This window comes from Physella acuta, unplaced genomic scaffold (assembly GCF_028476545.2).
Source record: "Physella acuta isolate Inbredline_101_S28 unplaced genomic scaffold, ASM2847654v3 ptg000606l, whole genome shotgun sequence".
Lineage (NCBI taxonomy): Eukaryota > Metazoa > Mollusca > Gastropoda > Physidae > Physella > Physella acuta.
In genome coordinates this window covers 3,837-27,576 of record NW_026732125.1, presented here as the reverse complement: position 1 = coordinate 27,576, position 23,740 = coordinate 3,837, and the positions used below count along the sequence as shown (strand labels likewise).

The window sequence follows — 23,740 nt, the reverse complement described above, 5'->3', positions numbered from 1 at the left end:
CAACATTTGCACTTGATCAATCCCCGCTAATTATGTAATTATTTTTTTCCCAACACCAAAACAAAGTAATAAAAAGTAAATTCTTTTCCACTAATGCAATGTTTTATAAAGGGAAGTAATTGTGTTTTCCTAATTTATCAAAGGGAAGTAAGTGCTATAGGACTAAATATAAATAATTTTCAGACATAATTAGAATTTTTGTTATTTTTTTAAAATTGTGTTTAATAAACATGCCGACAATTATTACTATCAGTTTGAAAAATGAAAATTATTTCCCAACACTTTCAATAGTAATTTTTTAACTCATAAATTTAGACTATGAGCACGATAATAGTCTAACACTTATATCCATCGAAGTATGTCAACGACAAACAAACTTATTTTTACATACAGAATTGAGCTTTATATTAATATTCCGCACATTACACACACATTGTTTGCTGTTCACTTGGTGCGCAATTCTTTTTTCTACGAGTTTCTATTTAAAAAACTTTCAGTAATTAAATTTTATTAAAAATCATGTCTATGTCCCGAGTTGCCATCCCCCGCAGTGTTATATACTAATATCCCAGAAAGTTTAGGGGAGATTACTCCCGCTTTATTTCCTTCTAAAACCCACCAGTCAGCACACAGAGTAACTTCCAGTTAACACATCAGTCTTGTCGGTGTTCGAGATCTGTCAAAAGCAGGAATTTTAGTCAAGCAATAGGGATGGGTTTTCCACTATTAAATATTCTGTAAAATTCGTTTGGAAATAAACAATACTTGCCAGTGGCGTAGCCAGGATCGTCTCAAGGGGGGGGGGGGTCCAATTTTTACCCGGGGACAAACTTTCGATTTGCACCCCCCTCAGTCTTTTGGTTTGCACCCCCCCCCCCCTCAAACTTTCGATTTGCATCCCCCCACCTCAAACTTTCGATTTACACCCCCTCATACTTTATATATTACCGAGGGGTCTATGGGGGGGGGGGGGTTATGACCCCCCTAACCCCCCCCCCCCCCCCACCTGCCTACGCCACTGATACTTGCATTCCTACATGTAAGCCTACTTTCACAGGTGGTGTGCAAATGCAATCAATAGCATGCCTTTGAACATCTATAAACAGAAGGGGGTGTCCATAGCGAGAGTGGGAAAGTTGAAAATTCAGTATTTTGGTAGGTCATATTAAGTGGGTGACAGCTAAAATTTTCAAATTGTGCTGAATGTTAGTTGAAACAGCTGTCAAGTAATATATTACTAGTCTTGTTTCCGTGACCATTTATTTCAAATTTTCTGCCGGCTCTCGCACTTCCGAGGTAGGTCAGAAGGCTCGATGTATTTCATTGCAGGAGTTGGGAAAGGTATGGAGTGGTTTTCTCCACGGGGACTAGTATACATGAGGGCAAAAAAAAATAAAAAATTAAAGAAACAAAAATATCTGATCTGCAAACTATTTAATGCTGATATAAAGATTTTAAATAATTTCAATACAATACAATACTTAAAAATGCTACACAAGTGGTCACAGGAGGAATATGTTGTAAGTCAGACCAGTCCATACCACTGATGTTACAACATCCACTCCAGTCAGACAACAACATCAACCCCAATCAGACCAGTCCATAACACTGATGTTACAACATCAACCCCAATCAGACCCGTCCATACCACTGATGTTACAACATCAACCCCAGTCAGACAACAACATCAATTCCAATCAGACCAGTCCATAACACTGATGTTACAACATCAACCCCAATCAGACCCGTCCATACCACTGATGTTACAACATCAACCCCAGTCAGACAACAACATCAATTCCAATCAGACCAGTCCATAACACTGATGTTACAACATCAACTCTAGTCAGACAACATCAACTCCAGTCAGACAACATCAACCCCAATCAGACCAGTCCATACCACTGTTGTTACAACATCAACTCTAGTCAGACAACAACATCAACTCCAGTCAGACAACAACATCAACCCCAATCAGACCAGTCCATACCACTGTTGTTACAACATCAACCCCAATCAGACCAGTCCATACCACTGATGTTACAACATCAACTCCAGGCAGATTTCAACCACATCAACCATGCAGATTTGACAAAAGGAACATTTCTAAAGTATTTACCTTAACTAAAATGAAACCATACAACTGAAACTGCTAAAAAAATTTTTTTAAATAAAAATGTCAAAATAGAACAATGTTTGTAGGTAGTCTGATGATTTATATAAACAGAATGGAGCACATATTCTGCTAGTAATTAGAAACAGAACACAACACATATTCTGATATGTACAGAACAAAGCACACACTCTGCTGATTATTATATACAGAACAGGGCACTTATTCTTATTTTTATTATATACAAATCATAGCAAATATTAACTTTTTTTTAAATTATATACAGAACAGGCCATATATTCAGATCTTTAGTATATACAGAACAGATCACATATTCTGCTGATCATTATATACAAAAACATGTTTTATATTCACTTTTCAATTATATTCAGAACAGATCACATATTATGCTGATTATTCAGACTACACATATCCTGATGAAGTTATATACATATCAGGATACACACTCAGCTGATCATTATAAACAGAACAGAACAAATCACCCAGTGTTTTCTCCCCTGGATTAGAGTTAGCGCAGAGTTTTTCGGTGGGATAGTAGGTGGGATGTTAGTAGGTGGGATGTTAGAAGGTGGGGTGTTAGTAGGTGGGGTGTTTGGTTCATCGACTGCCTTACACATATCAACTGTTTCATCTGGGTCGGCATCCGTTTCTTCAGTGGTCGCAATTTTAAAGATTTCCGGAGGATCGCGTTCGATTTTGGGCTCCCCTTCTCCCTGGCACTCGGTTTGAGAGAGAAAATCTGTAAAATTTGAGTAACAATTCTTGTGACATTTTGTAACAAAGACCACGTTATCCAGTATCACAAATGGTAGTCTTAAACAAAATATTAACTAGTTGGCATGTTGTATCTGGGATTGGCTAAGCTCAGGCATTTCAAGATGACCAAAAATAATGAGGCTCTAGTAACTAGTTGGCATGTTGTATCTGGGATTGGATAAACTCAGGCATTTCAAGATGACCACAAATAACGATGAGGCTCTAGTAACTAGTTGGCATGTTGTATCTGGGATTGGATAAACTCAGGCATTTCAAGATGACCACAAATAACGATGAGGCTCTAGTAACTAGTTGGCATGTTGTATCTGGGATTGGCTAAGCTTAGGCATTTCAAGATGACCACAAATAACGATGAGGCTCTAGTAACTAGTTGGCATGTTGTATCTGGGATTGGCTAAGCTTAGGCATTTCAAGATGACCACAAATAACGATGAGGCTCTAGTAACTAGTTGGCATGTTGTATCTGGGATTGGATAAACTCAGGCATTTCAAGATGACCACAAATAATGATAAGTCTCTAGTAACTAGTTGGCATGTTGTATCTGGGATTGGCTAAGCTCAGGCATTTCAAGATGACCACAAATAACGATGAGGCTCTAGTAACTAGTTGGCATGTTGTATCTGAGATTGGCTAAGCTCAGGCATTTCAAGATGACCACAAATAACAATGAGGCTCTAGTAACTAGTTGGCATGTTGTATCTGAGGTTGGCTAAGCTCAGGCATTTCAAGATGACCACAAATAAAGATGAGGCTCTAGTAACTAGTTGGCATGTTGTATCTGGGATTGGCTTGTGTCAGGCATTTCAAGATGACACAAATAACGATGAGCCTCTGTAATCATTACAATAAGTCAGGTAATGTGCATGCATGTTTAGGTCCAGGGCTGTCCCACCACACTAAGAAAAAGTTACCAACAAAAGCAAGCAAAATTTAGAACATAAGGCAACACACTCATATAACAACAGTTCATGATATGAAATAGGCTATAGGCCTATAGATATCTACACCAATGTGATCTCAGTGACCAGTATAGGGATTGTTCTCCGGCTGACAAAAAAAACCTTGTTTATTATTTTACAAGTGTACTCGTCCTGTGTGTTGCTGCAGTCTCAGAAGAAAGAAGGATGCAATATTTAAAGAGTTTTTTTTATCAATGCTTTACCAATCGTGTATTTTTATTTAAATGTAAACAAAGCAGAAGCTATATTTTTTGGGGTCATAGTTGTTGGGGCGGTAGTTTGTCCACACTACTGCCCAGATATCCCAGGGCCTTGAGTGCACATTAACCAGCCTCCGAAATAGTGAGCTAGAAGGCATTTTGGTGACCGCCCAGGTGTCAGGGCCCGCATGTTGCTCTCAGGAGAAACCGGTGAGAGGTTGAATAGCGTAGATCAGGTAGACACTGGTCAAGCAGAACCGACAGAATTGCTGTGGAATGAACTGGCCGGTCACGTGAGATGGTCAGCTGACCAAGCATTAGGAGTTAGTGGTTGTAGGTCAAAGATAGCGTGTTGGTCGAGCTTACAGGAGAAAGACGGCTGTTGGATAGCAGAAGTGTATAGTGTATAGGATAGTAGAAGACAGTAGAGTTATGAGCAGGATATTGGAACTTGAGTATATACAATATAAACTTGATTATCATTGAATTGGACTTGTATTGATTTCACGCTCTATACGTCTTGATACCCTAAACCCACATGTATACACATTTACGGTGATATATATATATATATATATATATATATATATATATATATTATAATATATAATATATATATATAATATATATATATGTATATATGCATCAATATATATATATATATATATAATATATATATATATATATATATATATATATATATATATATATGTATCAATATATATATATATATATATATATATATATATAGTATATATATATATATATATATGATATTATATATATATATATATATATATATATATATATATTATATATGTATCAATATATATATATATATATATATATATATATATACATATATATATATCTTGTAAATTAAAATCTAGGAGTATATCACTATGACCAATGAGTAAAAAGAAGGTATGTAGTCTACCTGAGTAGTCATCTTTCACAACAATGAACCAGCTTATCCCTCTCAGCTTAAAGTCTGCCGGTAGTTTGGTCAGGTCCCAGAGTTTTGACAAACCATATCACCTCTTCCATTGCTACACACAGAGATACAAACACATGGGCAGACACACACAAAGCAAGAACCAATTGTTAAATAGGGAGGACTTATGTCAATAAACACACACACACATATACATATAATATATTATATATTATTATGTAGATATATATATATATAATATAGTATATATATGTATATATTATACATATATGTATATATATATACGTATGTATATATATATACATACATATATATAATACATACATATATATATATATACATACATATATATATATACATACATATATATATATATATATATATATACATACATATATATATATTATATATATATATATATATATATATATATATATATATATATATATATATATAATATATATATAGTATATATAATATTATAAATAAATTAATACACAGCTAACCAGCCATGCAGCATTACTGCTTTACATTCATGAACTATACATAAAACAGCTTCAAAAGAAAAGGATCTTCAACTGATATCAAAATAATTATATAAGCATATTTCTCTCAATTCAATAACTTTTTCCTTAGACTAGCATATAGCATCTTCTCTCATTAACAGTAGCAGTTTCCAGGTAACATCCCCACTTATTCAACTACAGTCGAGCTAGCCAAAGTTAAAATTTTTAAATGCACTGACAAATTGTAAGTTTATCAACTTAGATCAGGGGTTCCCAACCTTTTTTTTTCACTCTAGAGCACATTCTAAAATATCGGTAGGGTGGCGGGCACCACCTATTTTAAATCGACAAACTCCTTTCATAACTTGTCATTTTCCCATAATTTATTTTCTTATTTTCTTATAGTCATAATGTATTAATAAATAATAAACAAAAATGTTTCAAAATAATAAAATTATTTGGCATTTTTTTCAGATTGCATACACACAGAGAAATGTATTTACAAAACGTAAATAGTGCAGTCTGGCTCGCTGCTAAACAAGTTGGGACAAGTATCGAACATATTTAATAAACCTAGGCAGTAAATAAAAATTAAAACTGTAACAAATGAATAAAAATAAATCATATTTTAAAATAATGTTCATGAAAAACATTCTATCTCTGTTGAATAGTGAGCCATGTTTCTTCCTCTTCCAGACTTTTTTCTCCGGGGGGGGGGGGGGGGGGGGGCACTTGAAATTTTCGGGGGGCGGTAAACTTTCTTCGGGGGGGGGGGGGGGGGGGGGGGGGGCGGACACTGTTAAAAGTATATATTTTCTATATAAATTATATAAATTTCATTTCGTTCGGGGGGCGGTAGAAATTTTTTTTGGGGGGGGGGGGTGGAGGGGCAAAGCCCCCCCCTCGAAGAGATGCCTGAAAGAAACTCTGATAGTGAGAGGGGGCACATACGAATCGTTCAGCGGGCGCCATGGCGCCCGTGGGCACAGGGTTGGGAACCCCTGACTTAGATTAAACAACACAGACTTATCTTACTATGTAAAAAAATCAATGAAGACTCACCACAATGGATTTTCTGTAATTCTTTGAGTGTGAGAAAACAGCAGGATGTAGTAGTGGACTTTGTTAACCCGAATTTGCTGAACTTTAGTATATTCCATGATTTTATAAGACTGCATGGGAGCTGAAGCATTAACTGCAAGAATGGAACAGCTTTTACAATGCAAATTAAAATATTACTATATTATCATACAGTATACAATAAATATTTTCAATGTTTAGGGGCCATTAACTTAATGGTCTCTACAATACTGTGGAGCAGTAGGGGTTGTTCTATATAGGGAGCAGTAGAGGTTAATGTTCTATATAGGGAGCAGTAGAGGTTAATGTTCTATATAGGGAGCAGTAGAGGTTAATGTTCTATATAGGGAGCAGTAAAGGTTAATGTTCTATATAGGGAGCAGTAGAGGTTAATGTTCTATATAGGGAGCAGTAGAGATTAATGTTCTATATAGGGAGCAGTAGAGGTTAATGTTCTATATAGGGAGCAGTAGTGGTTAATGTTCTCTATAGGGAGCAGGAGAGGTTAATGTTCTATATAGGGAGCATGAGCAGTAGAGGTTAATGTTCTATATAGGGAGCATGAGCAGTAGAGATTAATGTTCTATATAGGGAGCAGTAGAAGTTAATGGTCTATATAGGGAGCAGTAGAGATTAATGTTCTATATAGGGAGCAGTAGAGATTAATGTTCTATATAGGGAGCAGTAGAGATTAATGTTCTATATAGGGAGCAGTAGAGATTAATGTTCTATATAGGGAGCAGTAGAGGTTAATGTTCTATATAGGGAGCAGTAGAGGTTAATGTTCTATATAGGGAGCAGTAGAGATTAATGTTCTATATAGGGAGCAGTAGAGATTAATGTTCTATATAGGGAGCAGTAGAGGTTAATGGTCTATATAGGGAGCAGTAGAGATTAATGTTCTATATAGGGAGCAGTAGAGATTAATGTTCTATATAGGGAGCAGTAGAGGTTAATGTTCTATATAGGGAGCAGTAGAGGTTAATGTTCTATATAGGGAGCAGTAGAGATTAATGTTCTATATAGGGAGCAGTAGAGGTTAATGGTCTATATAGGGAGCAGTAGAGATTAATGTTCTATATAGGGAGCAGTAGAGGTTAATGTTCTCTATAAGGAGTGTTGGGTTCTTCAGTCTAAGTCTAGGGGTATATTATAGCAACTGACAACATACACCACAGTAAATTCACTGGATAACAATGCTAAGCAATAATAATAACTTTAATATATATATATATAAGAATAAATAATATGAAAATAATAAAAGATACTATCTACATATATAATTCTCTTCTTCGAGCCGTTAGAAAACAAGCTGCAAACGCTCTCCCTACCTCCCCACCCCTACATGGTTTTAGTGAGCTGTGTTCACTCTAAATGTTTACAAGCAGAGCCAACGATTTTAAACGTAGGGGGGGGGGGGGGGGGGGGAGGAGGGGGGGGGGGGGGGGGGAAAGGAAGGGGGGGGGTTATGGTCCTTAACGAGCTACTTATAGTGTTTTAAAGAAATATTTTCAGTGTCAGCGTTGGTACTGTCGAATTCACAAATTATGAATTATTGAAAATTAGAAACAACTAAATAGCGGCGTATGTTATGCCGCGGGCCGGCTCGTATGCTTTAACACTGATGACGATACTTAACATGACCTCAGTCACAGCCATGTCTACTACTACTGCCTCACACACTGGCACACGCTCTGACACCCATCATCTGACAGACCTGACGTGAACACCTCTCGCTCCATGTAACCACTCAACAAAGGGCTACAACTATACACCAAAGGGAGGGTACCTGTCGTTCTAGCACACAACACACACAAGCAGGGGACACGTAAGGGACGCAACTGGGAGCAGTAGAGGTTACTGTTCACAGGCTTGAGTCCATCCAGCTCTAATGGATACTGACTCGTGTGGATGAAGGTAAAGACGGTTGACACATTACTGTACAGATTATCCTTTCAAATGCAATGTCTGATAAACAGACAAACTCTACTTTATCTACCCCATGGCAAATCTGAAAGGGCAACATACAAACAATAACTACTCACATGGTAGTTGCATATTGGCATAGAATAAGCAGCCTTGAGGTTGATTGCCATAGTCTCCTGCATTGATATGCCCATCAGGACTAACCAACAGAATAGCATATAGCGTTGATGTATCTGTTTGCAGAGAAATTAGTTTCATGTTCAAATTAAAACAATATAATCTATGCATTTTAACATTATATATTAGAATATCCATCACATTTTAACTATATGATAGTTACTGTATTTAATTGCTTTTAATTGCTTAGACATATCAGCATTTAAATAAAAATAAGACAAGTACTGGGTAGTTGTCTCCCCTACACAGTAGTAGTAGGGAAAATTAAGAACATAACAAAAACATAACAGAAACATTACTGAAACATAACAAAAACATAACAGAAACATAAAAAAAACATAACAGAAACATAACAAAAACATAACAGAAACATAACAAAAACATAACAGAAACATAATTGAAACATAACAAAAACATAGCAGAAACATAACAAAAACATAACAGAAACATAATTCTTATGCAGTTCTAAAGAGAGAGAGAGATAGAGAGTGAGAGCTCAAAGAAAAATCTCCAAAACACACAAAAACAACAAATATATACACAATTGATAAAGCCATTGCTCCAAAAGTATATTATTTAGGGAGCAAATAACAATAACTCCTAAAACTGTATGTGAAGGCTGTGTTCTTTTTAAGGAAAAATGTAGGTCAACCATTTTTTGAGGACGACAAAACTGATGACTTGACACCAGAATATAATACCAACCCAGTATGTCTGTGCATCAGAAATGGTAATTTTTTTAAAAAGTTGTTTTTTAGATATTTCTTTTGGAACTAACTGATTGTTGTGTAACCACTGCTGAACTACACTGATAAACAGAAGACGTGGGCACTGTTCCTGTTCTATCTTTACTATGACTATTAAATGTATTTTTCTAAAACAAATTAGCATTGAAATAATATTTTATTTTAATATTATTACCGAAGTCATTATGTTCAAAGAAGGAATCAATGTTCATTTCTATTAACAAGTAATATCATGGAGTAAATGATGACTATATAAATAGCTAACAGGTGTGTTCATTTTAATTTTTAAAATAAACATTTTACAAATAGTACACTACCTGTCAAGCTAGTATCATCTCCAGAAAACTCCACATCAAGAAGAAAATATCTCCAAAAAAACATATTGCCTACTTTATAGCTTTTATCAACTTCATAATTATCTCCTGGGCGAGGACGAAACTCAAAAATTCTGTGAAAAAAAGAGAGATTCAACAGGTACCACCTCGAATAATTAAGAGGCACACACGCATCCACATGCATATTTACATATGTTATATGTATATACACATATGTATTGCATATATATAAATAAATAAATAAATAAATAAATAAATAAATATATATATATATATATATATATATTTATATATATACATACATATACATATGTATATATCTCTCTCTATATATATATAAAAATTATATATATATATATATATGCACATTCTCACACACTCCTCCACAACCTTATGCACACTCTCATAAACACATTCACATTATTACATACACACACACTCTCACACACACAATCTAACACTCATATGCACACACTCATCCAAAAAGAAAATATTAACAGAGGGACAGGAGCAATTTAGGTCTTTGAATATTGCCTAACAGAGCCAGACAATGCAGGGTCTATAGCCAAAATATGTATATATTTATTTTCTGATGTATTTGGAAAATCTTTTTTACTTACGGGGCATTTTGGGATATTCTATTGCAGCTACCTTTATTTACTTGTGCATTATACATGGAGTAATATCGAATATTAGCATACATATCAATGCTCTCTGGATCTAAGTTGAGAAATTTTATATTTTGTTTTTCAAGTCTTGCATCTGTATGATAAGAAAATAAATTGTCTCAAACTGTATAAATTATTATTTTATATGAAATGCCTAGAAATTCAATAATGTGCCTGAAAATGGCTGACTGAGTATAAAAAACAAATAAACTTACATCAGCAAAAACACATTCTAACCTAAATCCATCCATAATATTAAGGGTCAATTGGTTATTGACATGGAGGTAATATCCTACTGCATTGTACTTGGTGAAGTTTGGGGATGGTGATTGGTGGAACAAATGACATCACAACTGTATGTGCTACTGTCTTGTGTGGTGAAACAACTGACATCACAACTGTATGTGCTACTGTCTTGTGTGGTGGAACAACTGACATCACAACTGTATGTGCTACTGTCTTGGTGGAACAACTGACATCACAACTGTATGTGCTACTGTCTTGTGTGGTGGAACAACTGGCATCAAAATTGTATGTGCTACTGTCTTGTGTGGTGGAACAACTGACATCACAACTGTATGTGCTACTGTCTTGGTGGAACAAATGACATCACAACTGTATGTGCTACTGTCTTGTGTGATGGAACAACTGACATCACAACTGTATGTGCTACTGTCTTGTGTGGTGGAACAACTGACATCAAAACTGTATGTGCTACTGTCTTGTGTGGTGGAACAACTGACATAACAACTGTATGTGCTACTGTCTTGTGTGGAACAACTGACATCACAACTGTATGTGCTACTGTCGTGGTGGAACAACTGACATCACAACTGTATGTGCTACTGTCTTGTGTGGTGGAACAACTGACATCACAACTGTATGTGCTACTGTCTTGTGTGGAACAACTGACATCACAACTGTATGTGCTACTGTCTTGTGTGGTGGAACAACTGACATCACAACTGTATGTGCTACTGTCTTGTGTGGTGGAACAACTAACATCACAACTGTATGTGCTACTGTCTTGTGTGGTGGAACAACTGACATCACAACTGTATGTGCTACTGTCTTGTGTGGTGGAACAACTGACATCACAACTGTATGTGCTACTGTCTTGTGTGGAACAAATGACATCACAACTGTATGTGCTACTGTCGTGGTGGAACAACTGACATCACAACTGTATGTGCTACTGTCTTGTGTGGTGGAACAACTGACATCACAACTGTATGTGCTACTGTCTTGTGTGGAACAACTGACATCACAACTGTATGTGCTACTGTCTTGTGTGGTGGAACAACTGACATCACAACTGTATGTGCTACTGTCTTGTGTGGTGGAACAACTAACATCACAACTGTATGTGCTACTGTCTTGTGTGGAACAACTGACATCACAACTGTATGTGCTACTGTCTTGTGTGGAACAAATGACATCACAACTGTATGTGCTACTGTCGTGGTGGAACAACTGACATCACAACTGTATGTGCTACTGTCTTGTGTGGTGGAACAACTGACATCATAACTGTATGTGCTACTGTCTTGTGTGGAACAACTGACATCACAACTGTATGTGCTACTGTCTTGTGTGGTGGAACAACTGACATCACAACTGTATGTGCTACTGTCTTGTGTGGTGGAACAACTAACATCACAACTGTATGTGCTACTGTCTTGTGTGGAACAACTGACATCACAACTGTATGTGCTACTGTCTTGGTGGAACAACTGACATCACAACTGTATGTGCTACTGTCTTGTGTGGTGGAACAACTGACATCACAACTGTATGTGCTACTGTCTTGTGTGGTGGAACAACTGACATCACAACTGTATGTGCTACTGTCTTGTGTGGTGGAACAACTGACATCACAACTGTATGTGCTACTGTCTTGTGTGGTGGAACAACTGACATCACAACTGTATGTGCTACTGTCTTGTGTGGTGGAACAACTGACATCACAACTGTATGTGCTACTGTCTTGTGTGGAACAACTGACATCACAACTGTATGTGCTACTGTCTTGTGTGGAACAAATGACATCACAACTGTATGTGCTACTGTCTTGTGTGGTGGAACAACTGACATCACAACTGTATGTGCTACTGTCTTGGTGGAACAACTGACATCACAACTGTATGTGCTACTGTCTTGTGTGGTGGAACAACTGACATCACAACTGTATGTGCTACTGTCTTGTGTGGTGGAACAACTGACATCACAACTGTATGTGGTACTGTCTTGTGTGGTGGAACAACTGACATCATAACTGTATGTGCTACTGTCTTGTGTGGTGGAACAACTGACATCACAACTGTATGTGCTACTGTCTTTGTAGAAAAACTGACATCACAACTGTATGTGCTACTGTCGTGTGTGGTGGAACAACTGACATCACAACTGTATGTGCTACTGTCGTGTGTGGTGGAACAACTGACATCACAACTGTATGTGCTACTGTCTTGTGTGGTAGAACAACTGACATCACAACTGTATGTGCTACTGTCTTTGTAGAACAACTGACATTACAACTGTATGTGCTACTGTCTTGTGTGGTGGAACAACTGACATCACAAATGTATGTGCTACTGTCTTGTGTGGAACAAATGACATCACAACTGTATGTGCTACTGTCTTGTGTGGTGGAACAACTGACATCACAACTGTATGTGCTACTGTCTTGTGTGGTGGAACAACTGACATCACAACTGTATGTGCTACTGTCTTGGTGGAACAACTGACATCACAACTGTATGTGCTACTGTCTTGGTGGAACAACTGACATCACAACTGTACGTGCTACTGTCTTGGTGGAACAACTGACATCACAACTGTATGTGCTACTGTCTTGGTGGAACAAATGACATCACAACTGTATGTGCTACTGTCTTGTGTGGTGGAACAACTGACATCACAACTGTATGTGCTACTGTCTTGTGTGATGGAACAACTGATATCACAACTGTATGTGCTACTGTCTTGTGAGGTGGAACAACTGATATCACAACTGTATGTGCTACCGTCTTGTGTGGTGGAACAACTGACATCACAACTGTATGTGCTACTGTCTTTGTAGAACAACTGACATCACAACTGTATGTGTTACTGTCTTTGTAGAACAACTGACATTACAACTGTATGTGCTACTGTCTTGTGTGGTGGAACAACTGACATCACAAATGTATGTGCTACTGTCTTGTGTGGAACAAATGACATCACAACTGTATGTGCTACTGTCTTGTGTGGTGGAACAACTGACATCACAACTGTATGTGCTACTGTCTTGGTGGAACAACTGACATCACAACTGTATGTGCTACTGTCTTGTGTGGTGGAACAACTGACATCACAACTGTATGTGCTACTGTCTTGTGTGGTGGAACAACTGACATCACAACTGTATGTGCTACTGTCTTGTGTGGTGGAACAACTGACATCACAACTGTATGTGCTACTGTCTTTGTAGAACAACTGACATCACAACTGTATGTGCTACTGACGTGTGTGGTGGAACAACTGACATCACAACTGTATGTGCTACTGTCTTGTGTGGTAGAACAACTGACATCACAACTGTATGTGCTACTGTCTTTGTAGAACAACTGACATCACAACTGTATGTGGTACTGTCTTGTGTGGTGGAACAACTGACATCACAAGTGTATGTGCTACTGTCTTGGTGGAACAACTGACATCACAACTGTATGTGCTACTGTCTTGGTGGAACAACTGACATCACAACTGTATGTGCTACTGTCTTGGTGGAACAACTGACATCACAACTGTATGTGGTACTGTCTTGTGTGGTGGAACAACTAACAACACAACTGTATGTGCTACTGTCTTTGTAGAACAACTGACATTACAACTGTATGTGGTACTGTCTTGTGTGGTGGAACAACTGACATCACAACTGTATGTGCTACTGTCTTGGTGGAACAACTGACATCACAACTGTATGTGCTACTGTCTTGGTGGAACAACTGACATCACAACTGTATGTGCTACTGTCTTGTGTGGTGGAACAACTAACAACACAACTGTATGTGCTACTGTCTTTGTAGAACAACTGACATTACAACTGTATGTGGTACTGTCTTGTGTGGTGGAACAACTGACATCACAACTGTATGTGCTACTGTCTTGGTGGAACAACTGACATCACAACTGTATGTGCTACTGTCTTGGTGGAACAACTGACATCACAACTGTATGTGCTACTGTCTTGGTGGAACAAATGACATCACAACTGTATGTGCTACTGTCTTGTGTGGTGGAACAACTGACATCACAACTGTATGTGCTACTGTCTTGTGTGGTGGAACAACTGATATCACAACTGTATGTGCTACTGTCTTGTGTGGTGGAACAACTGATATCACAACTGTATGTGCTACCGTCTTGTGTGGTGGAACAACTGACATCACAACTGTATGTGCTACTGTCTTGTGTGGTGGAACAACTGATATCACAACTGTATGTGCTACTGTCTTGTGTGGTGGAACAACTGATATCACAACTGTATGTGCTACCGTCTTGTGTGGTGGAACAACTGACATCACAACTGTATGTGGTACTGTCTTGTGTGGTGGAACAACTGACATCACAACTGTATGTGCTACTGTCTTTGTAGAACAACTGACATCACAACTGTATGTGCTACTGTCTCTGACATTACAGTTGGATGTAAAAAAAACTTCACCTATCTATAAAGGAGTTAATATCCTACAATAATGTAGTATTTAATTTAATTATTCAGTCATTTGTTAGTTCAATGTTTTTTTGCTAGTTGTGTAACCCTTATGTAATTTCTATTATACATCATATTATGGAAACTTACATTCCTTAAATTTACTAACACATGATGTGGAGCAGATGTAGCCTTCAATGCATGCTCTGTACTGCTCATAAAGTGAAGAGCCATCTGTATAGAAAATCTGCAGCCCAACAATATCTATAGATACATGAAAATTTAAACTTTATGTTCAAGAACAAGTATTAAGGTACCATGTTTATGGAAAACTGCTATACAACAAGAATTAGGCCTCAATATTAAAAATATTAGTTCAATAATTATCCTTAATTTAAAAGTGTGAGTAAAATAAATAATCCTTACTCTGTCCATCTTTGATCAAAGCCGTGACAGCTTCTCGACACTCTTCACCCCCCTCTTCTGATGCAACCCGTTTACTGCATTTTTTTGTTATAAGTTTTTCATCAAACTCATCCTGTTCTTTCATGACAATGATCAGGATTGGGTTCACTGTTCTTGAAGGATTTGCTGGTGGTGCATATAATATGTTTCTCTGTTGACAGTTCAGTTATTGAAACACAAACAATAAAAAATAATTGAAGTTTATTATACTACTTGATACTTTAACAGCTTTGCTTGCATTTCAATAATACTCACTTGCAGTATATAAAAATTATAGTTAAGTGCCTAGTAATATGTATGATTAGAAAAGTTAATACAAAAATACCTGGTTTAACTTAGGTGTAGGCTAGGCCTATACATTCATTAAAGTATACAGGCAAATAGGATTTTAATTAATGATAGCAACTTTCTCTAAATGATAATTGTAACTGATAGTTCAAGTGAATCAACATTCTTTGTGCTTAAGAAGAAACAAGAAGACTATTTAGTAGGGTCCAAAGAAGCATGTATGCTATTCAGTATTCAGTACTGCTCTAAGGCAAGTAGGTAGAATATCCAGCACTGGTCTAAGGTGAACAACTAGATTATGCACCAGAGGTTGTTCAAAAACTAATTCATAAAAAAATAGACAGATCTTACCTTTCCACTAATTGTACTGTTGACTTTTTGAATCTTTGACCAGTAACCTCTGACCCTGAGCAGCCCAACATCCCAAAACAAAAGCGTGTAATTCACTCCCGTTTCTATTGACCAATCTAGGCTTGGTCTGCTGCGGTAGATTTCTGCTCCAAGCTAAAATAAATGCAATTTTCATTTTAAAATATTGATAGATTTCTGCTCCAAGCTAAAAAAAAATGCAATTTTCATTTTAAAATATTGATAGATTTCTGCTCCAAGCTAAAATAAATGCAATTTTCATTTTAAAATATTGATAGATTTCTGCTCCAAGCTAAAATAAATGCAATTTTCATTTTAAAATATTGATAGATTTCTGCTCCAAGCTAAAATAAATGCAATTTTCATTTTAAAATATTGATAGATTTCTACTCCAAGCTAAAATAAATGCAATTTTCATTTTAAAATATTGATAGATTTCTGCTCCAAGCTAAAATAAATGCAATTTTCATTTTAAAATATTGATAGATTTCTGCTCCAAGCTAAAATAAATGCAATTTTCATTTTAAAATATTGATAGATTTCTGCTCCAAGCTAAAAAAAAAATGCAATTTTCATTTTAAAATATTGATAGATTTCTGCTCCAAGCTAAAAAAAAATGCAATTTTCATTTTAAAATATTGATAGATTTCTGCTCCAAGCTAAAATAAATGCAATTTTTATTTTAAAATATTGATAGATTTCTGCTCCAAGCTAAAATAAATGCAATTTTCATTTTAAAATATTGATAGATTTCTGCTCCAAGCTAAAAAAAAAAAATGCAATTTTCATTTTAAAATATTGATAGATTTCTGCTCCAAGCTAAAATAAATGCAATTTTCATTTTAAAATATTGATAGATTTCTGCTCCAAGCTAAAAAAAAATGCAATTTTCATTTTAAAATATTGATAGATTTCTGCTCCAAGCTAAAAAAAAAATGCAATTTTCATTTTAAAATATTGATAGATTTCTGCTCCAAGCTAAAATAAATGCAATTTTCATTTTAAAATATTGATAGATTTCTGCTCCAAGCTAAAATAAATGTAATTTTCATTTTAAAATATTGATAGATTTCTGCTCCGCGCTAAAAATATATGCAATTTTCATTTTAAAATATTGATAGATTTCTGCTCCAAGCTAAAATAAATGCAATTTTCATTTTAAAATATTGATAGATTTCTGCTCCGCGCTAAAAATATATGCAATTTTCATTTTAAAATATTGATAGATTTCTGCTCCAAGCTAAAATAAATGCAATTTTCATTTTAAAATATTGATAGATTTCTGCTCCAAGCTAAAATAAATGCAATTTTCATTTTAAAATATTGATAGATTTCTGCTCCAAGCTAAAAAAAAATGCAATTTTCATTTTAAAATATTGATAGATTTCTGCTCCAAGCTAAAAAAAAAATGCAATTTTCATTTTAAAATATTGATAGATTTCTACTCCAAGCTAAAATAAATGCAATTTTCATTTTAAAATATTGATAGATTTCTGCTCCAAGCTAAAATAAATGCAATTTTCATTTTAAAATATTGATAGATTTCTGCTCCAAGCTAAAAAAAAATGCAATTTTCATTTTAAAATATTGATAGATTTCTGCTCCAAGCTAAAATAAATGCAATTTTCATTTTAAAATATTGATAGATTTCTGCTCCAAGCTAAAATAAATGTAATTTTCATTTTAAAATATTGATAGATTTCTGCTCCAAGCTAAAAAAAAATGCAATTTTTATTTTAAAATATTGATAGATTTCTGCTCCAAGCTAAAAAAAAAAATGCAATTTTCATTTTAAAATATTGATAGATTTCTGCTCCAAGCTAAAAAAAAAAATGCAATTTTCATTTTAAAATATTGATAGATTTCTGCTCCAAGCTAAAATAAATGCAATTTTCATTTTAAAATATTGATAGATTTCTGCTCCAAGCTAAAAAAAAAATGCAATTTTCATTTTAAAATATTGATAGATTTCTGCTCCAAGCTAAAAAAAAAATGCAATTTTCATTTTAAAATATTGATAGATTTCTGCTCCAAGCTAAAAAAAAATGCAATTTTCATTTTAAAATATTGATAGATTTCTGCTCCAAGCTAAAATAAATGCAATTTTTATTTTAAAATATTGATAGATTTCTGCTCCAAGCTAAAATAAATGCAATTTTCATTTTAAAATATTGATAGATTTCTGCTCCAAGCTAAAAAAAAAATGCAATTTTCATTTTAAAATATTGATAGATTTCTGCTCCAAGCTAAAATAAATGCAATTTTCATTTTAAAATATTGATAGATTTCTGCTCCGCGCTAAAAATAAATGCAATTTTCATTTTAAAATATTGATAGATTTCTGCTCCGCGCTAAAAATATATGCAATTTTCATTTTAAAATATTGATAGATTTCTGCTCCAAGCTAAAATAAATGCAATTTTCATTTTAAAATATTGATAGATTTCTGCTCCAAGCTAAAATAAATGCAATTTTCATTTTAAAATATTGATAGATTTCTGCTCCAAGCTAAAATAAATGCAATTTTCATTTTAAAATATTGATAGATTTCTGCTCCAAGCTAAAAAAAAATGCAATTTTCATTTTAAAATATTGATAGATTTCTGCTCCAAGCTAAAAAAAAAATGCAATTTTCATTTTAAAATATTGATAGATTTCTGCTCCAAGCTAAAATAAATGCAATTTTCATTTTAAAATATTGATAGATTTCTGCTCCAAGCTAAAATAAATGCAATTTTCATTTTAAAATATTGATAGATTTCTGCTCCAAGCTAAAAAAAATGCAATTTTCATTTTAAAATATTGATAGATTTCTGCTCCAAGCTAAAATAAATGCAATTTTCATTTTAAAATATTGATAGATTTCTGCTCCAAGCTAAAATAAATGTAATTTTCATTTTAAAATATTGATAGATTTCTGCTCCAAGCTAAAAAAAAATGCAATTTTTATTTTAAAATATTGATAGATTTCTGCTCCAAGCTAAAAAAAAAAATGCAATTTTCATTTTAAAATATTGATAGATTTCTGCTCCAAGCTAAAAAAAAAAATGCAATTTTCATTTTAAAATATTGATAGATTTCTGCTCCAAGCTAAAATAAATGCAATTTTCATTTTAAAATATTGATAGATTTCTGCTCCAAGCTAAAAAAAAAATGCAATTTTCATTTTAAAATATTGATAGATTTCTGCTCCAAGCTAAAAAAAAAATGCAATTTTCATTTTAAAATATTGATAGATTTCTGCTCCAAGCTAAAATAAATGCAATTTTCATTTTAAAATATTGATAGATTTCTGCTCCAAGCTAAAATAAATGTAATTTTCATTTTAAAATATTGATAGATTTCTGCTCCAAGCTAAAAATATATGCAATTTTCATTTTAAAATATTGATAGATTTCTGCTCCAAACTAAAATAAATGCAATTTTCATTTTAAAATATTGATAGATTTCTGCTCCGCGCTAAAAATATATGCAATTTTCATTTTAAAATATTGATAGATTTCTGCTCCAAGCTAAAATAAATGCAATTTTCATTTTAAAATATTGATAGATTTCTGCTCCGCGCTAAAAATATATGCAATTTTCATTTTAAAATATTGATAGATTTCTGCTCCAAGCTAAAATAAATGCAATTTTCATTTTAAAATATTGATAGATTTCTGCTCCAAGCTAAAATAAATGCAATTTTCATTTTAAAATATTGATAGATTTCTGCTCCAAGCTAAAATAAATGCAATTTTCATTTTAAAATATTGATAGATTTCTGCTCCAAGCTAAAAAAAATGCAATTTTAATTTTAAAAACGTTATTACAAAAAATAATTGTATTCAGCTTATAGGTTTGGTGTATTTGTTCAAATAATCAAAATTCTTCATCCTATTTTATTGTTATAAAATATCTATCTTAAACTACCTGTACATGTCTCTGGTAATTATAGTTGTCATATAGGTAGCCTACTGCTAAATTAATATTTTTCATTTAGTGTTTATCTTTCTTGTTAAGTCAGACTACATTATTTCTTAAACAGTCTTCATCTTTCTCATTAAGTCAGCCTAAAGTAGTATTTCTAATTCAGTGTTCATGTTCTTATTAAGTCTGCCTAAATTAATATTTCTCATTCAGTTTCAGTGTTCATCTTTCTTATTACATCAGACTACTTTATTTGTTTAAACAGTGCTCATGTTACTTATTGAGTTAGACTACATTAGTACTTGTAGGATTTTGTAACTTAACTATAATTTGTTTTAAATGACACAATGTAAAAGGTTTGTAGTGACTAACTTTCATAAAAAGCTAAAGGTATTTTAACTATATGTTTTTGCTTTCAAAAAGGCCTAGTCTGGCATTAAAAAAATTGGCTATTTATTTAACTACATGTGAGTCAACGTACCTTTAATCGTTTTGGTACAGCTCTGCCATTTTCATTCAGCTTAAACTTCACAGCTGATGTGGATAATTGCTTGCCACACACATCAACAGGCTCTGTCAAAAATCAAATGACAAGTTATTTACATAGTTTATTTCCCAATGATCCATCAACATGACTTTCAAATATTTATTTATTACAAATCTATTACAAGTTAACTTAGGTTTGTTATAGTTTTTTAAAATATGTAAATAAATAAAATAAAATAAACAAATATAAATAAATAAAATACAAAGGAAGATGAAATCAAAATATATAAAATCAAACAATTTTACATCTAGACATGTCCTTGTATAAAATAAAGCCAGTTTCAATTTTTAAAATATAAATTTTCCCAAGTACATTCCTTACACAACAAAATTGAGCACTTTACCTTGGGGGCTTTCAAAGATGACAGTGAGATCTGTTTTAAGGTTTACAGAGGTGGGGATCCCAGCTCTCTCTAACACTGATTCAACTTTGCCAGGTCTGATCAAAACAAAAATTACACATTCACTTATTTAAAGGCATTGTACATTTCTATCATAATATAGAAATGTAGGCCTATAGTGCCTATCTATAAGCAGTTGAGAATGTGTAAATATATTATTACAGTTCATTAATTAACCTAGCATTAAAAACATATATTTTGTAAACAGTTTAATTTTGTTTTGTTTTTTGTCTTTGTGGATATTTACTTAGATTTCTTAGATCTACACTACATATAGCTGAGCAGGCCTATATTCTAACGTTTATAAGGTTAATTTAAATAGGAATTGAAAGGAGCCCATAGCATGTACTAATGCAGGTTAGTTTGGAAAACAACAAGTTTCTAACCCAGGGGTGTAGCTTGGGCGGGGCCAGGGGTGCGGGCCGCACCGGGTGACATCGTTTAGGGGGGGGGGGGGGGGGGTGACACCAATGAAAAAAAAATCACCAAATTTTCAGAAGAAAAATGCTCTTTGCCTTTCCTATTTATAATTTTAAGTAAAAATTTAGTAATTTATATAAATATATACTTTTTTTTTGGGGGGGGGGGGGGGGGGGGATGGCACCATAAAGTGCCGCATCTGGTGATACCCGACCTAGCGACGCCACTGTTCTCACCTTAAGTTGAAACATGGTTTGTAAGGTGTGGGCTGATTACCACACATCTTAACACAATTTTCTCCAAACCAGGGCCAACTTTTGCTCTGAAGATGTTCTAGAAGCTTTGAGCGATCTAAAAAATAATAATTGGTCTTTCATTTTGTTTACATTTTTGTTTGTGTTGACACAGACTACAGTTACATCAAACCATGGCTTCAATTCAATATTTACTTCCTTGTTATTTTCAGGTTTCGATTCTTGAGCATAATTACAATAATTAGCAACAAGTAAGATTGTATTGTGCATCACAATAAGTTTTAGTGCGAGATATATTGCTTTAAATCATCAGGAGAAATGGCACGTATTTAGAGAATGAACAAAGCAACAAACTAATTTTAATGGCTGAAATAGGACAAGACTCCAGATCAAAATGTTAAAACCAAAATTGTTTAACAATTAATACGCTAATGCTATTGAAAATTAGCATGTATATTTCCATGGGAAATAAAACTTCAACTTATAGTAATTTAGCTAGAGAGTTAAAATACGCTTAGCTTTTGTGGCTATCTTTATTAGTTGGACTCAAGGTTTGAAATATACACCAGTAACACCAACTTGTGATAAATAAACAAGTCCGAATCTATCACGAAAAATGGAACTAGCCTATGTACTATATAGGCCTAGATTTCTAGCACGTTATAGTATTAAAGCAGACGATAAACGACCGTACAACAGGCGCTTATAACTTATATTTACAATTTTTGAATAAATTAAGCTTCAACTGTCACCAAAAAAAATGTAACATTTGCAACAACATATCATACATCTCGTCTAGATGTTATTATAACACTTATATAGATCTATATGTTAGATCTATAAATGTTATGTAATAACCTAATCTACTATGATTTGTTTAATAAAACATAAAGTCTACTTTTGAAAATTTGGTTACATGTTTTAAAACTTCTCTACTTCTCTCTATACTTTTCTTAGAACTTTTGAAATCATTGTAGAGTTATAGCTATTAATTAAATATAGAGTTTCTTGTCTGAGTAAGCCACTAGTTAGTCTATGTCTTATTTAAATAATAATTAAGAGAAACAATGTTTATTTAATTTGATTAGTACAAAAATATAATACTCCTCTCCATTAGACTTTAAAGTTTAAAGGGGAGCAATAGGCCAAGAAAGAAGTTTGAACATCTGCTATTTTCTAGAACTAGAATCTAGATCTAAAAATCTAGCTAGAATCTAGATGTAGATCTATCTAGATCTAGATTCTAGATGGATAGTACTAGTAGATTTAGATCTAGATTCTAGATCTAGATCTAGAGTCTAGTAGCTAGAACAATGTTTCAGAAATATACTAAGTTAGATCTATAGTAGATCTATATTCTATCTAGACTCTATATTCATATTCTCTATACTGTCTATAGCCTATTCAAAAGAAATGCGTTGGTTAATAAACCAATGTGTTCTAGATTCTAGACAAAAGACTTTAGTACTTTAACTTAAGCTTACCTGCGTTGATTTCTGGAGCAATAATAAAACAAAACACAATCGTAACAATAACATTGGCCAACATTATTTTAGCCTAGTTAAAACAGTCTGTTAAGCCTACGGCTACGGACACTGTTCATCATCGGCGATATTGTGCGTAGTAAAGGCAAAAGTTTTTATCTTTTATCAACAAGCATGGTGCGCATAGACAACGTGTATACTAAAATGGAGACAATAAATTTTACAACATAGACTTAGATCTAGATCTAGATCTATGTGTAAAGACAAATGAAGGTGGGGGAGAGGGGTATTAGGGGGCTTTTGAAAGGAAACAGCGCTTTAATATTTATTTATTTATTTTTAAATGACGTAGGCCTATAGTTCAGGGTTTCTCAATTTTTCTTTCTCATGTGGAAACATTTCAAAAATGATAAGCTTGCTAGTCTATAACTATAACTAGAGTAT

At 33.9% G+C, this 23,740-nt stretch overlaps 1 protein-coding gene across 1 annotated transcript; it reads right to left on the bottom strand.

The window, feature by feature from the left end:
• Window positions 1-1,467: 1,467 nt before the first annotated feature.
• Window positions 1,468-23,397, bottom strand: LOC131947761 (uncharacterized). The gene is made up of 13 exons (XM_059309059.1): window positions 23,297-23,397; window positions 21,795-21,909; window positions 21,082-21,176; window positions 20,673-20,764; window positions 16,265-16,417; window positions 15,587-15,776; window positions 15,311-15,424; window positions 10,417-10,558; window positions 9,779-9,909; window positions 8,658-8,771; window positions 6,595-6,727; window positions 5,009-5,120; window positions 1,468-2,873 (listed from the first exon to the last, which is right to left on the bottom strand). Exons 1-12 carry the CDS (start codon window positions 23,358-23,360, stop codon window positions 5,078-5,080), a joined length of 1,386 nt encoding a protein of 461 aa, XP_059165042.1. The 5' UTR covers window positions 23,361-23,397; the 3' UTR covers window positions 1,468-2,873; window positions 5,009-5,077.
• Window positions 23,398-23,740: the final 343 nt, after the last annotated feature.

Excerpts from the sequence above, each read along its gene's own strand:
- LOC131947761 (XM_059309059.1), bottom strand. The coding sequence starts at position 23,360 with ATGTTGGCCAATGTTATTGTTACGATTGTGTTTTGTTTTATTATTGCT. Across the intron at positions 21,177-21,794 it reads AAACCATGTTTCAACTTAAG|ACCTGGCAAAGTTGAATCAG; the intron begins GTGAGAACAGTG and ends TGTTTTGATCAG. Across the intron at positions 20,765-21,081 it reads CATCTTTGAAAGCCCCCAAG|AGCCTGTTGATGTGTGTGGC; the intron begins GTAAAGTGCTCA and ends GATTTTTGACAG.